Genomic DNA, 19,230 nt, shown 5'->3' with positions numbered 1-19,230 from the left:
GATAAAAAACATAACTAATATTTCGCGATGTGACAGAAAAACAGGCTGAAGAAATAATACAGAAGATACAGAAGAGTTTTATTTAACCTTGTATACAGGGAGTCTTTTTTGACTTGACATATGCGTAAAACTCGAATAGTTTAATCGAGGAAAATGCTTCAAATGAAAGATGTTAATTTCAACGGACACATCTTATACGGGTATTGAATTCAATCTAAGTTTTTCGGCTCATTTAAAACCTCCCTCGAATTCATAACTGGCAAACATTAGACGAACACTTTAAATTAGAAAGTTTTTCTTTATAAAAACATAGACATGTTTTGTTTGAAACATTTTTTTGTAAACCGAATAGTTTAGACATTAATTGATAAAATACCCGATAAAGCCCTATAAGAAACTATACATGTCATAGCTTTTTGTGCGTTACTTCATTCAATTTGATTAAAAATGATCTTTATAGAAAACAAATAACTTTTATTGGAAAATTTTTTTCGAAGTGTGCCTAGATTTCGCAGAAGACATACGAAAACTTATTGGGGAAAAATTCAGAGCTTTTCAGTAACTCTGAAAACTTAGGTTCAGTTTAATGTCTGTGTAAGATGTACACGCCTATACACACCCAAGCATTTTTATCGATAATACTTATTTTTTTTAGTTTCAAGCATATGTCAGCTTAAAAAAACATCCCCTGTATATATTTGGAAAACTGAAGCTATTTTTCTTGACATTCTAACAAAATTATACATATATGTATAAAAATATTTTTGATATTTCTATTTATAACAAATAATATGCATACATTCTTACATATAAGTCAAAAAATTGACTTCAATGTTGGGTCTTTTTACAGAAGAACCCGATTTGGATGCACTTATCCAACGTCTCACTAGATATCCGGTACGAAAATATCGGGCAACAGGTAAGATTTGTGTCTACCTCTCGATGTTGTGCCACATAATTTTTGTACGTAACAAACGAAAAAAAAAAAAAGAATTCAAAATTTTCGAGACGAAAAAAAAAATTTGTTTTTGTGTGATGTTTTGATTCGCGGAAATTAAACTAACCAGAAAAATTTTGGACTAACTTAAATGTATGCATGTTTGATATATTTTAAGCACTATACAACTCTGTCAAAAAAATATCGGAAATTAGAGAGATAGGGTTTCGAAATCGAGCTTAAAAAATTTTTATTTTCATTACAGTAAATTACAGCTTATCGGTACTTTTTTGACAGAATGTATATATAAGTTCTTTCGATTAAATGCAATAATGAAATTTAAGTCGCATTTCCTCCGAAAGCTAAGGATTTTTTGAGGATCAAGTTTCTAATTTAATGAGTTATTCTATCTCTTACCTGTTAGGAACTAAATTGACTAAATTAAAGCAATTCAGAGGACTAGGTTCAATCTGATGTCAGAATGAACATGATGTCAGAACATTGTAAAATATATTTTGAAAAATTTGAAAAACAAGAAGTTTTAAATCAAACGTGAGCAAGATGCACATAGCGCGAGTGCTGACAGGTGCTTTTTAAATATACTTTTTGAGAATTCATTGAGCTTGTAATTTCTACAGTCCACTTTCGAGAACATAATGTGATTGAAACCTATTATATTTCTGTAATTATACAGTCATACAAGTCATACAGACTAATAATTATTACAAATTTATTGAAATATTTGAATACGTAAAAATATTAAATTATCAATTTGTCCAGTTTTTACATTCCATAGCACATTCCAAATAAACTTAAGTGCTATGGAATATAAAAACTGTAAGAGAAACTTTCGATATCTCTAACCATGTCTAACATTAGTCAAAATATTAAGAATCGGCCTTATTTGTCAATTTGTAGTAAACTGAGTTTAAAGTTCTGATTTCGATTAGGTATCTTAAAAAAAATGTGGTCTATCGTTCTGTATGACTGTGCAAAATTTCATATCGATTTCCCTATAAATAACGAAAATATGAGGATGTCTTCATCTTAAACACGATGCAATGTATCTCCTCTTCTCTCAGCATCCAGTAACAACCACAACCTATTTAATTGACATAGGCCCCAAAGATCGTTTTATTTAAAATTTGATTGTACTGATTGTTCGAATTCGGTACATGCACTTATCGTTTAAAATTCATACATAAAGAATGTAAATAACTTGTGGTATAGTACATTTACAATATTTCGAATTGTTAAATTGTAAGGATATACTTCGAAGCTACAAGCAACATACACATTCTAAAACTTCTGATAACATAAATAGAACATAGGTAAATATAATGTAGTACATTCTTGTTGAATATATAATTGGTGCTTGTCACGCTAGCCAAACTATTACAGTACTTTTGCCAGTATTTTTGAAAATTCGAACAGTCTATAAAAGGATTCTGTCCTAAATTTGAAAAATTATTCTATACGTAACATTAATATCTGATTTCATATTAATATCAATTCAAATTTACTTCGAAAACAATATCATGGCGTCTTGAATGACATCACGACTTGCATACAATCATTTTTGTGTATTCAAGTTACAAGCAGTTGTGATCAATTAACCTGCTTCGATTTATGCTAATTATTATAGCTTTCGATATTTCGAAAACCAAGGAAGATATCGAAAAATTTCATTCTAATTTTTCGTCAACATTTATGAAGTTATAACAAAAATCATCATCAAAGTTGAAAATAAGGTACAAATAATTTTCACCCTAATTCTAAAATTGCCTTGGTGCTCTTTAAAAATAATTTATTTGTGTGTTTTCAAGGAGAATGTACTATATTCAGCTTTGGATAAGTAATAAACAAGGCCAAGACCAGAATTAAGACTCGAGTATCCATGATCCAGTTACATTTGTACCTCAGAAAGAGACCAGTAGCCAGGAGTAGGCGTCGTGAGACGCAGCACAGACTGGATTGAAGTAATGCTAACGCGGTTCCAATCTAGTCCTCCCCGTACCATCTACAGGGAGAGGGGAGAGGAGTGTTTTTTTAGTGGGTAAAAATCGCCACACTACCGTCCAACGTTTAATCTGCCGTAAGATGCGCAGCGGAGTATTAATGATGGCGGTGTCTTTGGAAGATCTTTTTTGTACCTCTATAAAAAAAAAACCATTTGTACCTATTACTGCATTGGAATCCTCTGGTCGTTATTTTGATGGTATAGTTTTAGCCTTGGTTTTGCTGTCAAAGGGGTATGCCTCGATCTTGTTTTTTTTGGTCTAGATGTATGTCTCGATCTTGTTTTTGGAACATTTCTTATACCAGGAATTATACAAAGTTGAGCTAGCGTAACAGACACATAATATCGATTTGCTTAATACACAAACATAGAATATGAGAAGCATAAGTGTTGGTTGGCTCATTCGCATTCTTCTCGACAACATTAATAAACACTCTAAAGACTGATAGTGTGGTTTTATTTTGTGTCTTGGTTCGTCTTCTATACCGGGTGGTCCAAGTTATAACAACAGAACGTCATCAAATGGTAGATAAAGTTAACATAATGTCAATTTCGTAATACACTTATATTCGGGAAAGCGCCCTTTTCTAGTTACAAGGTGTTGAAATTTTTCAACAACCTAGTGAAAAACTTGGATATTTGACATTATGAGATAAGAAATCTTCAACATTAAAGACTTCTGATGATAAATTACTTAAAACCAGAGATATATATTACCTCGTTTCGAGAAAAAATCTCTAACGCCACTGTCCTTATTGCAAACATATAATAACTTTATGCAACCACCCATTCTTAGAGCACTGTGTGTCTAATCTCCTATTTTTCTAAGCATCCGTTTTTTGCAATACAATCAATTTAACCCTTTATTCTAACATTTCAACTCTGTGTATCTAGAAAAAGACGCTTTCTCGAATTGAGTCTTTATTCTCGGATTGAGTATTGTTATTATAGCTTGAACCACTCTGTATATCTATCTAAAACACATACCACGATGGGTAGTGTATTATTATTATTATTACATCCTACAGGAGAAGACAATAAGCAACGAGCCAACTTACTTACATGACAGGAATTTATATTTTACCAGGTATTTTACAACAATTTAATAGTTATAATAATTACGTCTATAGATTGGTTTTTAAAATTAACGAACTAATTTCAAGGGTACAAGTGTTTTAATTATAAGACATTTAATTTATCTAATTTTTAAATTACATTTTTCGTTCTCATTAATTGGGTTTTACGGATAAATGTTTTCTTTAAAATATGCGTGTTATTAAAAAATTTCTCTTTTAGGTACTCATAAACCTTTCCTTTATTATTTACGAGAATATAAGTCTCTTTAAGTAAAATGCCTCCCTTTCAAGTAAAAAAACTTTTATTTGAGACTTTTAAGGAAAGTTCTATTGAGGACATTTTACTTTTTAGAAACTTTAATTCATTTAATTTTATTTCAATTTAATTACCTCGCTGAACTTACTCCTTACTATTCCCTAAAAACGAACCCCCAATATCGTTTATGCTAGCTAATTCGATCGTTTACGCTATACGTCTGTTATATTGTCCAAGAAAACTAATTTCAGGAATCCCAGATCTGCATCGCCGAAAAATGCATAGCAAAAGTGAGTTTAACGATCTTCGTCCTAACCTAGGTCATCCTAGCTCATTGAATTGTGCTAGAAATCCTACAAAAGGTGGGTCATTTTGATCTATTATGGCTACCAGCTCGTTTTGCAACTAACCAATCAAAAAATAACTTTTAGAAAAGTTGTAGAGTTTGATGAGGGCACCATTTTCGGTCATCAGAGTGGACCTAGTTCTCTGGGTTGGTTTAATAGGCAATTTAGATCCTAAAGAGAAGAGATAGACAGAGAAAATACGCCTTAATATTATGACACATTTATTGATATATGTCGAAATGTTTCCGTATAAGACATTCCAAGCATTGACGGATTTCTTCAAATAATCCGCATATATAAAGAAAAATATATATAATACAAAATTCTTTTTTTAATGTGCTGAAATACAGAGAATGATTGTAAAATGAAAAATGAACGCTTTATAATTTTTCTTGTAAACAAAATTTTTTTTTTTTTTTTTGCAGTAACCTAAAAGTTGCTTGTTTTTATTTTTAATTTGTTATCAAAATTTAATTACTCTTTTATAACTAGATTTGTTTATTTATGGTTGTTTGACGTTGTTAAACAACTTTCAAATTGTTGTTTACCTATTTATTATATTTGAATACCATGATTATATTTGTATACCCGTCCTTTTTGTATACATATACATTATTACTCTTATATTGCGGCCGGATATGACATCGAAAGCTTGAGACAACTTTTAGAGCACCAAAATGAAGGTGTATACAAGTTTACACCTTGTTATCTCTCATTCCGAGGTAAAAAAACCTTAATATGACTGCACTGTCATACAACTTTAAGATTTGCGAAAACAATTTTAGTACAAAGTGGCAGACAGATTCATCGCTATTGATATGTCGTTATTTTACAAAGCAATCAGGCCATAAATACCTATGGAAATGATTTCAATATGGACTCCCTTGATTAGGGTAACTAGATCGCATCTTGATCCAAAATGGTAGGTAGTATACTTGTATATCTTTGATTGGTAATAAAATCTCGACACAGCAGTCTCGCACAGATACATAGTACATCTTCCAGACCATTTGATGTATCTTTATTTATTGAACATTTTTTGTTTCAATGTCTAAAACGATCTCATAAACACCCGGTGTTTATCCCGAGTTTATGAGTTGGAAAGCTCTATTCTTTACGCTCTTTTATTTCTTTATAGTCATAGGTAACAAATATCCTGAGTAATTTAAGTTTCAAAAGAAGTAGTTTCTTTTAATTGTATTGAATTTTTATACATAATATTTCTGCGTACATAATAATATGTGCTTACATAATACATTCGTTTTTTGAACAACTTTATACATTTTATGGTAAAGTAATATTAATGATAGAAATAATTATACATTAAAATTGATACTATAACTTATATTTAATTAAGCCATTAAAAACTTTTGTTAAAAGTTTTATGTGATGATGGTTTCATATTAAAACTCATCATGCTTTTATCTTATACTAAATAAATAAAACGATGTAAAGTTGATAAATTATCTTGGATATGAAATTATTATCTAAGAGAATAAAAGAAAAGAAAAAAATCGTTTTAACATTATTAATAGCGAAAAAAATTCTTTTTAATAGTTATTAAAGTAATCGGTTAAGATGCGAATCAATGCTGTTGTGTTTGGTATTCGATAAAATGTTTTTCGATACCCAAATACTTATTTTCCTGATTCTGTACTAAAGCTTAAGTGTTAGTAGAGGGGTTCCGAAGAAGCAAAACAATACAACGACTGCTTTCAAATGACTCCATTTGGAGCAACAAAAGTAGTTCGGGAAAATTGCATGCCAACTTTTAAGGTTTGTAAAATAGTATTTGCAGTTGTATGTTTATTAATCATAACTATTATAGCCCATATACTTTTTCCCAATTACAGATAAGAAATCTAAAGTATAGGCGGTACGAAGTTCGCCGGGTCAGCTAGTAATTTAATAAATTCTAGCAATAAATAATTTAGTATAGTCATCAATGTAACCGTTATAGTCTATTAATTTTGAAATTAATGTATCTACATCATTAATATTTTATGTTAAATATTATATTGTATTTAAATTCGATAAGGGTTGAATATATAAAATATATACTTTTATTTCAGACAAAAAACTATCATTATTCAAAATTTATTATATTCAAATTTTATAATAAGGTCAATATCCTAATACATCTGCAGTAATAAATCATTATTATGATTTCAAATAAATAAAACTTTATTGTAAAAGTCGTTTTTGTAGGACATCTTTTTATAAGCGCTTTCCTTTTTAACCCCCGAACTAAAAAAAGGGATGTTATAAGTTTGACCGCTATGTGTGTGTCTGTGTGTTTGTCTGTCTGTGGCACTTTTAAGAGCGCGATTCTGTAATTGTCGGGATTTTACTTTTCGAACTTTATTTTATTATAGACCCTAGTGTATTCACTATTTCCACTCACTATATTGCAGGCATGGACAAACGTGGCTCAGAGAAGTCCCTCAGACTTCTTTATCTAAAATACGAGTAAGACAGTGAAAACCTAACCAGTGACAACCAAAAATACGAGTAAGACAGAGAGATGACATTTTTTTTCTACCTATCTCATTACTGAGAAACTGAGATAGGTAGAAGTGTCGTATACCCGCCTTGCTTCCTCCTCTATGAGCAATGCGGACTTGGATAAAGAGACACACAATAAAGTTTATGGCACACAATAAAGTTATAACAATGGTTACTTTGACTTAAAATAACTCGCCCATGCCTGCAATACTGTATCTACGCTATCCTTTTCTACTTACACTGAGTATACTTATATTCGTAACACCGAGACTAAAAGAACAAACGGTATATGCATGAAAAAATAACTTTTTTCTTGTTGTTACAGGTGGGAGTGGTAGTAGTCATTCAAGTAACGGTGGCGGCACTGTACGCGGCGGTGGTACAAATGGATATACAACTAGTAATGGGGGTTGTGAAGATGGTGGCCAACAGAATGGTGGTAGTGGAAGTGATGATGAGACACAAACACAACGCACTAACGACGGCAGTGGAAACAACAACACTTCTGAAGAATTGCAACCTTTACAACAAGATGACAGTGATGGTGGGGATTCGGGTGGTACAAAGGTGAAGTTAAAACCTCACACAGTTGGAGGACCACTGTTAGCACACTCGTAAGTATTCACAACCAACCATCAACCTCATGTATGTAACCCCACAACCCATTCAGGATGTTAGCAATATCTTTGTGGTAGAAGATGGTTTAAAAGTCCTTATAATAATAATAATAAGCCATGATCCCAGTAAATGGGCAACGGCTTCTCCTTTCACAAATCTAAATGTAATCCCATTAAGGGCAGAATGTCTAATGCGTTTCTTCGCGCTTGTCTGCAGTCAGTAGCAATTCTCGACCATGTATTTCCACCGTGCGTAGTTTCTAAACTCATCCGACCATCTCTTACGTTGTCCACAATTTCTAATATTCATTCTTGGTGACCAGAATATAATCCGGTTTGTTCATCGATCGGTTTTTGAACGTAAAATGTGTCCTGTCCAGGTCCATTTTAGCTTTTCAGTGACTTTTCACTGAAACAGTGACTCGTGGCAAAGTTGGTAGAGTATTGAACTCTGAATCACGGTAGAGGTTCGATCCTTGCTCAAGTATACCAAAAATTATTAAAAGTCATTAATATTAATTAAAAACATTTGTCAATAAATACAGTAATTTAAAGTCAGAAAATGTTAACTTCGCCTCAACAGCTCCTGCGAGCTCAAACTTAGCATCTGCTGAAGAGCGTTTTTTCTAGAGGTTTCAGTTTTCATGCAAAGTAGTTTTTGCACTTGGCGTTAACTTTTTTAGAATAGGAAAATAAATGGAAAATCCCCTAATTTCAGCCAAATCCGTAGATTATTTTTCGTCGGTGGGATAGTTCAACATTTATCTTTGACTAGAAGAGATGCAAAATAAGAATAATAGGTAGTGTAGAATAATTTCCTGGTTTTCTTTTATTTCATCGAAGAAATTTTTCTGAGAAATACAATTCCTATGTGACGAATTTTCTTTCATATTTGATTCAACATTTTAAAAATTATTCTACCCCATTTATATAACCTAAAGGCATTTGACTACCTGCTTTTAAACTTCAATATTTTTTCAATATTTAATAATTGAACGGAGACAAGTAGGTAGACTTCATTCAGGAGTTATGAGCTATAGTATCGTTAATATATAAGGGTTAAAAGAAAATTCTATGAAAAGTGGTATTTGAAGGGTTTTCCCTATTATTTATAAAAATGAAAAGCGTATATTTATTACCTATAGCCAGACATCCATACAGGTTAGAATGATGATTGCTATTTATATTTACTGTCTTTTTTTAATGGAAAAAGAAACCTTTTATAATATTATATTATGGAAGGAATGACATAACATCGTCGTGTTAGCTATGGCTACCACTGGAACATCCAATGAAACCTATTTTTAACCCCCGAAATAAAAAAATAAGGGTGTTATAAGTTTGACCGCTATGTGTGTGTAACTGTGTGTCTGTCTGTCTGTGGCATCGGAGCGCTTAAACGGAAGAACTGATTTTAATTTTTTTGATTTCATTTGAAAGGTAATTTAACGGAGAGTGTTCTTAGATTTGTTAAAAGTGCGAGCTTAGGTTTTAAAAAATTGGCGATGATCTTCAAAATCGATTCAGTTTGGAAAAGGCATGACATAAATAATTACTACGGAAATGAATGGTCAAATAAACCTGGTTCAATTCATTTCTACGAAAAGTGAAATGGTAAAATAATTAGGTAATTTAAAACAATAATTCAAAAGAACAAAGTCAGCTCAAAAATTTCGATTTCAATTAAAATATTTCCAAAAATTTGTCCCAAAAAATGATAGCTCTCTAAGTATCCTTTTCATCTCATCTGATGTCCTTAACCATCACAGGAGTGTTATAAGTTTAAAGCGTTTATCTGTGCCTCTGTGTGTTTCTCAGTGGCATCGTATCCTCTAAAGGGTCGATCCGCCTTGATTAAGAACATTTTATAGCTAAGTTTCCAAAAAGTCGGTTTACAAGGAATAAATCACATTCTGACTTTCGACCACAAATTAGATAGAAATACTCCACTGTGCGGTTATTGCCAGTGCTGACGCGTTAATGATTGCAAAAAAGTATGGTGATATTTATTTCTTAAAGTACGTTTTTGGTAACGTCATATATCTTTAAGAAATGAATTTAAGAATACAAATTCATATCTTTATGCACGGCGAAACTTCTTTTCAATGTAGTAGAAGGGAATAAAAAATAAAAGTTTCGTGTACTCCAAATCTTAACGAAAAAAACACAAACATATTTAATAACCTGCATACCCTTTCCAGTTTCTATAGCGCCTAGTGAATAATATTAATTCAATATCCATTTCATGACAACAAACATAATGAGTCTCTACCTCGAATGAATAACTTTTCACCAAACAATAATTCATCATCAGGCAGGCAGCAAGCAAGTAGAGAGGAGGAGCGGAAAAACATTTGGATAAAATATAATAAAAAGGAAATAAATTCAAATTAATATTCCAATCAAATAAGCATCACGACATACATAATACATTTTGTTCAATTTTAAATTGATATATTACTTGAATTTATGCCACAAACATCCGAATATGTAAAGCCGAGAAAGAAAAAAAACGGTGGTTAAATGACTTGGAAAATTTCGTTTTCCATATTCATTACAGTGCTGTTGCAAAGTTGCATGTTTTTTTATTTTATTTTTTTCCCGAAAATTTACTAAAAATTACTATTTTAAATGGATTTTTCATGTATATTTTACAATTGAAAATGGTTTTTCCAAACTATAATTTCAAATGGCAATGCCGTCCACATATCGGTTTTGGAGAAATGATAAAAAAACATAAATAATAATAAACGGTGTGTCTCTCAACTGGCTTTCACTATATTATAACGCAATTTTCCATAGAAACAAGCCCAAAAATGTAAATTTAGAGTGATTCCGATTGGTTCAAAGCCTCAACGGATGTAAATACGTCATTACCAATAACAAGTAGTTTTTTCTATTCAAAAATATTTATAAATAATTAATAAAAAAAGTGAAGACAAACAATTAACTGAGTTAATTGTTGAAATACCATGTATAAACAGGTTTGATTACGCAATCGTTTGCTTTTTAGGTCATTAGGATTCTTATACACAAAGTAATAAAAATACCTTTCTTCTTACTGTCTCAGTGGAAATTTTAATAAACAAATACCTTCATACAATAAATGTATACTTGATACAATACAATACATTTATAATGCTCTAACCTAATTTGCGCCCTCTTAAATACTGCGTCACATTCCTAAAAATTGAAAACATGGCAAATCCAACCTTATCTTCTTTTGAACTTACATTATAGATACTTCAATATGCATCCTTGTATTATGAAATATCGATCAATAACTTATTTTCGATATTATTTTATATACCTATACTTGTTTGTGATCCGTTCACAAATACGCCACTGAATATAATAAAACTGAAAAATATAAGACAAGAAAAATATTTTTTTTAACTAACTTAATTTATTTCCCACCTGTAAGTGATTTTATAAAAATATACTTTATATTTTTTCTCATGATATAAATTTAATTTTTATTTCTTCAAACCTTATAACAATTTTTTCATTTGATTCAATTACATTATCGATTTTTTACTTTCAAAAACTTACATTGCAATTTTTAAGTATTCATTTTTTTTTTTAATGAAACGAATGAGTGGGCGCCTACATGGACGTTTATAAACCAAAATTGAAGTCACGATCGCTAGCGGTCCTTCTGAGCCGAATAACTTTATTAGTTACATCGCAGGGGCAAAATAGAACCAACTTCTTGATTTGGACTAAATTTAAAAAGTCATCTAACTGCAAGCAATAAAAGCAAACATACATATAATAGTATCTTTCTTATACACATTGCTTAATTAGCATGCGGCATGATTTAAAAAGCAATTTGTTGGAAAATAAAAAGAGGCATTCTTGGGAAGTGTAAACAGACAGACAAAAGCAATAGCTCCATTTCCTTCGGAGGAAATTAGCAAAAAAACTAAAAATAATTCCATTCACAAAGTCAGTTTATGTTTGTTAAAATTTATTTATTTATTTTCTTGTATGCTTCCCTATATTTTCCAAAACTAACTTATAAACTTATCTTTTTTTGTTTTGTTTCAGTGAAATATCCGAAAGTCAACAGAATTTCTTCAGAATGTTGGATGAAAAAATTGAAAATGTAAGTATTTGATAACAAATATTTGCGCTGGTATATAGAGATACATGAAGTAAGAAGAGTTCTTATGGACGTTCTTATGTATAAAATAAGGAGGGATTGTATATGTGTATACATGAACCCAGCCAGTCAGACTCATCATTTAAAGTTGTACACATACAATACCAATCACACACAGTAACACATAACCATATCAAACCATATTTCACAGTACACATTCGCTCTTTGTTTTATACAAAACTCTTTGTTTTAAATGGCTAACGAGATACTTTAAATTCGGTATTATAACTGCACAATTTTTGACGAAAAACCAGTCTTTCCGGATCAAAATCGGCGAAAATTGAAATATGGTCAAAATTTTCAAATTTTTTCTTATTTTTCGTCATGATTCGGTGATTTCCCGAGGTCGAAAACTTGGATTTAACATTTTAACTGAATTATGACACATCCTACAACTCACTAAAAGCAAGCTTCGATAAAAAGTTTCTAACAAGGTAAAAATATAACCTTAGTGATTGAGCTTTGCTGCTCATGAATTTCTTGTTTTTTGTGTGTTTTGTTATACTATGCATATATGAAATATACATAGTATATTAAGTTTAGTCCCAAGTTTGTAACGCTTAAAAATAATCATGCTAGGAAAAAAATTTTGTCATAGCTGTTCATAAAATCACCTAATTAGTCCATTTCCGGTTGTCCGTCCGTCCGTCCGTCCGTCCGTCCGTCCGTCCGTCTGTGGACACGATAACTCAAAAACGAAAAAAGATATCGAGCTGAAATTTTTACAGCGTACTCAGGACGTAAAAAGTGAGGTCAAGTTCGTAAATGAGCATCATAGGTCAATTGGGTCTTGGGTCCGTAGGACCCATCTTGTAAACCGTTAGAGATAGAACAAAAGTTTAAATGTAAAAAATGTTCCTTATAAGAAAATAAAAAACTTTTGTTTGAAACATTTTTTTGTAAACATCACTGTTTACCCACGAGGGCGTTAATTAGGTGCAAATTTTATAGTATGTATTAATATAGGAATATCAGTGTGTGTGTGTTGTGTATTTAAAAGTGAATATCTTTTGTTATTTACGTGACGTCAAAAAAAACAAACAATTGCGCATCAACACTGTCTATACATTTTTTTATGTGTTATGTGATAAAGAAATCAACACTGACTATGCATAGTATTTCAACAATTAACTCAGTCAATTGTTTCTTTTCACTTGTTTATATTTATGTTCTTTAACAATTTTTATTACGTGCAAATAATTTGAATTATGTTGAAATATATACAAATATAAAAGTTTTGGGAAAATTTACAATTTAATTAGCTTTAATTAACCTCTTTCATTTGAAGAATTTTAATTTTGTATTAATAAAATAATAAAACAGACATGAATTTTATCTTTTTTGAGCAATAATTGAATTAAAAACTTTTATTTGGGAGCTCGTGACAATTTCGGTGAAAAATGTCAGCTTCATCCAACAGGGAATTTTTATTTTGGTTACGGTACTATCCCAACATAAAACACAAGTATTATGATGTGGCATACCTACCACCAATTTACATAAATTATTAATTTAGATTGTATAACTTTGTATGCGTGTGAGAATTGTCTGTTTAGCTCTACATCAGTGTTTCTCAAAGTGGGACGAAAACGTACCCTTGTGAGCGCTAGAGACCTACAAGAAGGGGAGGGCGGCATTGAAAAAAAAACAAAATGACAAATTCATCTCGAAGTTGATCGTTTCATATTGAAATAAAGTAAAACAAGTGAAAACAAACAATTGACTGAGTTAATTGTTGAAATACCATGTATAGGCAGTGTTGATTACTCTTTCACATTACACATACATACATGTCACACATATACCACTAGTTCGATTTACATCTAGGCATATAAATATCGCGAGTATGACAAAGTACATGCGTTAAGCAATGCATCTAAGTAAGAGATATTATAGATGTTATATGAAATTGCAAAAAAGCCTTGTATCGTGGCTTCGATGTCTTTTCAGCTATACAACAGTTCTTCTGTTGTGTGCCTACATAGAGTGGGAGAGAACACATGTATATAATACTGCTCACTTAGATGCATTATATAAAAATTTCAGCTTGATATGTTTTTTCGTTTTTTAGTTATCGTGATGACAGATGGACCGACGACAGACAGACAGACCGAAAATGGACTAATTTAATGATTTTATGAACACCTATACCTAAATTTTGTTCATAGCATCAATATTTTTAAGCGTTACAAACTTGGGACAAAACTTAGTATATCTTGGTATATTTCATATACATAAACTAAACATAAACAAAAAATCGAAAAAAATTTATTGGTTCTGATTTGAATGAAACGTAGTATATAAGGTAATTTTGACCCAAAAAATTCAAAAATCGTATTCATTTGATGATTGGAAGCATAGTTTTTGAAATATCACCCATTATCCCATATTTTGGCTCGATATCTCCGAAACTAGTTTCCTAATCGTTATATAAATACGATTTTTGTAAATTATGGGTCAAAATTACCTTATAAACAGAGTTTTATCGAAATCGGAGCCAACATTTTTTTTTCGATTTTTTCGATTTTTGCAAAGGGGTACCCCTTAAAAAAATTCCAAAAAATCGAAAAAAATTTATGGTTTCTGATTTGGATAAAACTTAGTATATAAGGTAATTTTGAACCAAAAAATTCAAAAATCGTATTCATTTGATGATTGGAAGCATAGTTTTTGAAATATCACCCATTATCCCATATTTTGGCTCGATATCTCCGAAACTAGTTTCCTAATCGTTATATAAATACGATTTTTGTAAATTATGGGTCAAAATTACCTTATAAACAGAGTTTTATCGAAATCGGAGCCAACATTTTTTTTTCGATTTTTGTAAACCCAAATTAGCAAAGAGTAACATTCATAATAAGAGTAACCACGACTAGCTAATTCTTACTAATGATGACTACTTGGTAGTCGAAATACGTATTTATAAAATACAAAAAACTGATCTAGGAAATTGGAGCAAAAATCGAAATTTATTTCGAAATATCCTAGAGTTCTCATTTATTATGTTCGATAATATTTATATAACAACGATTGGAACAAGTACAGTTAAATATTTGTATTTACAATAGAATGGGTTTGAATTATAATAAAATATGAATTCATTGATACAAAATCACTGAAGTTAAATAAACAAAATCATTACCTCTATAAAAGACATTGAATCGTGTAAATAAAGCGAACCGATGAATTAAACGAAACTTTCTTTGCGTTTGCTTTAAATAGAAGATTTGGTTATGATGATCGAATATCTATCATGTCTAGTCCATATGTGAGATAACAATATTAATCATTTTATAACAAACACATTTAAAAATTTTCCAGGGACCTGATTATGATTCATCAAGTGAAATTGAACAAATGAAAGAGAATGAAAGACTGACTTCATTATTACAAGACTGGGAAACAGCAAGTGCAGCAAGTAGATCCTTACCATCCACACCAAGACATTATCCTCATCAACAACAAAATACCCAATCACAACATTATCCGCAACAACATCCACATTCTCAACAACATGTTTTACAGCATCAATCCTCAATCACAAGCAGTAAACATCATCCACCGCATCATCAACAAATGGGACCAATACCACAAAATCATCAAAATTACATAGCAAATACTGCCACCATACAAAAACAACAAATTATCCATCAACCTGCTATGAATATGTTACATCATCATCATCCAACGTATGGTGGACCTCCTGCAGGAAGTGTAACTATGCATAATCCACCCTTTCAAACGTACAGTCCTCCCACACATCATCACACTGGAAATCCATCCATAGCTCAACAACCGCATTCCGCTCCACCATTGACAGTATTCTCGAAAGTTGTACCAGGCATGCAATACACAGAGAGTTTATCATTGAATTCACAAATCAAACAAAATTTAACAAATTTTGTTGCACAAAGACAATTACAAATTGCTGCAGCTCAACAAGCACACGTTGTTCAACATTATCATCATCCAATGTCAATGGTGGCGCCACGTGATGTGCCATCAATGGTACAAAATTACTCGGGTACATATTCGAATACGTCACAAAGTTCCTCTTCTCAAGTCATGTCTTCACCAATACATAAACATTCCCGAATACCATCAGCTAATATACAGCCGACACAACAAACACCGCCTCATTTGGTACGACAAAATAGTGGTAATATTGTGTATAACGCAGCATTACCACAGCATTCATCGATAAGTATGTACACATCTCCGGCGTCAAGTGCTGCTAGTCAACAATCCCCATCGGCACAGTCATCAATTAATCCAGGTAAGTTCTTTTAACAAATATTTTTATGGATTTATCGAAAAGATTGAACAGTGGGGTATCAACCTAACTCACCCTGGGAAATTTAAGAAAATATGTCAGGGGTGGATCTACTTAAGGGCTTTTTAGGCTTCATCTCAAGACCCCGAGCAATCTGTACAGAAAAACCTGTGAGACGAGCAATCTGTACAGACCTGTTTGAGGAGTTCGGGAGAAGTTCGAAATGGTTTGCTAAATTAAACCAACCCATGTTTGTATAAACAGGAGGCCATTCAGTGGTTCAACAAGTTCAAGTTATTTAAATGGTTTTTTTACCGCCTCCAAAGATTGCCCTCCATACCTCTACCCTCCATAGTTTGTCCACTATGTGTGTGTGTCTGTCTGTCTGTCTATCTGTGGTATCGTAGCTCCTAAACGGGTGAACCGATTTAGATTTATTTGTTGAATTGAAAGGTAATTTAATGGACAGTGTTCGACGAAAATAATGATTTTTAGGCTAAAATTTGTTTGTTTCCAGATTACACGAATGGTGAATTAATACTCCAGCAACAATTATATAATCAACAACTAAAATCGCATTTATCGAAAGAAATACAACAATACAAACAATCCAGGGAACAATTATTAATAAAACAACAACAGCAACAACAGCAACAAGAACAACAAATATTAGTACAAACACAACATGCGATAGTAGCACAACATAATAAACCAACAAGAATAATGCCAGCAAATCCACAACAACAACAACAGCAGCAATCATATCAGAGTAGTGTTGAAATGAATTTAAATCGAACTGCTACCACTGGTACAGATCCAATGAGTCCAAAAATGGTGTATAGAAAACAAAATACTAGCTCTACCACGACAACAGCACGTCAATATTCGCAAGAGATGACGTGATATTAATTCATTCTTGTAATTAGTTACTGTTCGAATTATTTATTTTAATTAATGTTACTTCTTCATTAGTGGCGTGCATTACATATAAACAGAAAGACACTGCCCACCCTACATAATCACTTAGAAAAAAGACAAACCCGAAGCATTTACCAAACCCGATTTGTGACTCATTGCATCTTATCTACCAGCCTCTTCTTAATCGTTACCTTAAAACGTAGTCCTTGTAATTTATTTCCATTGTCCGTTTTAGTATTTTTTTAAAAATTCAGCTCAAAATGTCGGAACATCTGTTCTCCAAGTTCAAACTGTAATCTAAAAAGATCCAAATGGCAGGAAAGACAAAAAAAATTTAATCAAAATCATGTCAATGTGGGTAGATGGACGCAGTGACGGGTTTAACCATTCGAGAACTGCGTAACCCAATGCTCGGGGCCCATAGCCAATGCTGATGAAAAGAAAAAAGGGAAAATTGATAAGAGAAAGGTGTCAAAAAAAGTGGGAAAGGACAAATTTTTTTAATTGGAGCCTCAAACAAGAGTGCTTGACAAATTGATTTGGGAAGAGTAGAAAAATAGAGTGGAAAGGCTACAAAAATGCCAGTCTAATTTTACATTGCCCAATGGCTCCGGAAAAGTGCATTGTCTATAGTCCCTGCCATGGATTAATACGAGTCTGCTTCCACGCAAATTATCTTAGTTACTTTACAAAAAAATCAATCGGTAGAATTATTTGACGATAACGAATCATTTTATTTAATTTTGAGTGAAAAAAATAAAATTTACAACTTTCATTTCATTTTGAAAAATGTAAAAAAAAAAGAAGAATTGATTATGTCTTCCAAGGATTGCTTATTATTAAAATAAGAAAGAAAAACATTTTTACAAAACAGACACAGAATATTCCAAGGATTTTAGTTTATACGAAAAATAAATTATCTGTGATTTTATTATATGTTTAAAAAATAACAAATCAAAATCCAATATATTTTAGTTTATTACCAAAATTACTTTTATTGCAGCCATAATAATTATTAATACGAGTGCCATAATAATAATAATAATATTTATAATTTGAGGTGACACTTCACATTATATGTAAAGAAGAATGACTTAAGTAGCTCAAACAAGAATCAGAAAAATTTCATTTGTTTAAAATAATTTTGATATAAAATAAAAACCCATTTGAACTTAGCGACACCTACTTCACAAGGCGAAACGTAAACTACATGCTGAAGCTAGCTAAAATTTTTAACACCATGAAGTTGATTTCATATGATTTCATATGTAAGTTTTTGTCTTTTAATTCAATGAAAAAATCAGCTGAGTCTAACAAGTATAGTTTATATTTTTTTACTCGTGGCGTTGACATCTTAGCATTAAAATTCCATAGTACTAGAATTTAAATACACATCAGGTGTACCACACTGTAGTAAAACTTATGTGTCACTATGTCTACCTTCAGGCGAAGTGTTCTAAAAGAATGATTTTCAGTTTTTCCAGGTAATTGACGCAAATAAACTGGCGACAGGCTAAAGCTGGTGATTAATTACTTAACGCACCTTGGTACTACCATTTTCCACACCTGTCAACAAACTTACACTTGATGTTCTGTAAAGCTTCTCAAAACTAATTCTTCAAATTCCGTTTTATGGATTCACAAAGTTATAATATTGCTTGAATTGCAGTCAAACTTGCTTATCTCTAGGCTTCAAATGTTGATATAAAGATCAGTTATCTCAATTCAATTTTTGAAAAAATGCGACCCCGTACGAACGGAAATTTTGTAGTCATATATTTGATTGGTCCATGTTGGTCATTCAATTATGAATCCAAACGGTCTGATGTGGTCTATGATATTGTATTCCAAAAGTGATATGTTGAATCCAGACTTTTATGTCGATATTGGGAAAAAAAGGTTAAAAAATTTTCAGTATGTATACGAAACTCACACCTAATTGATATTTAGAGCTTACGTAATCAAGGGTGTATAAAACTATCAAAATCATTTTTTATCAAAAAACTTATTGATTCACTATTTTACCAAAAGCCAAAGTTCCATTGTTATGGAAAAGCACTTTTCATTTAAAGGACAAAAACCATGTTAACTAATTTATTGATTTCTACCCAAA

At 31.5% G+C, this 19,230-nt stretch overlaps 1 protein-coding gene across 1 annotated transcript; it reads left to right on the top strand.

Moving 5' to 3' along the window:
- The first annotated feature begins 890 nt into the window (after positions 1-890).
- LOC123293572 (putative uncharacterized protein DDB_G0271606) lies at positions 891-17,249 on the top strand. Its single transcript, XM_044874437.1, has 5 exons — positions 891-919; positions 7,467-7,755; positions 11,809-11,866; positions 15,248-16,202; positions 16,717-17,249. The coding sequence occupies exons 3-5, from the start codon at positions 11,843-11,845 to the stop codon at positions 17,100-17,102; spliced, it is 1,365 nt and encodes a 454-aa protein (XP_044730372.1). The 5' UTR covers positions 891-919; positions 7,467-7,755; positions 11,809-11,842; the 3' UTR covers positions 17,103-17,249.
- Positions 17,250-19,230: the final 1,981 nt, after the last annotated feature.

The sequence above is a fragment of the Chrysoperla carnea genome, chromosome 2 (assembly GCF_905475395.1).
Source record: "Chrysoperla carnea chromosome 2, inChrCarn1.1, whole genome shotgun sequence".
NCBI lineage: Eukaryota > Metazoa > Arthropoda > Insecta > Neuroptera > Chrysopidae > Chrysoperla > Chrysoperla carnea.
Note: the sequence above shows the minus strand (reverse complement) of the source record. Positions and strands in the feature narration are given on the sequence as shown.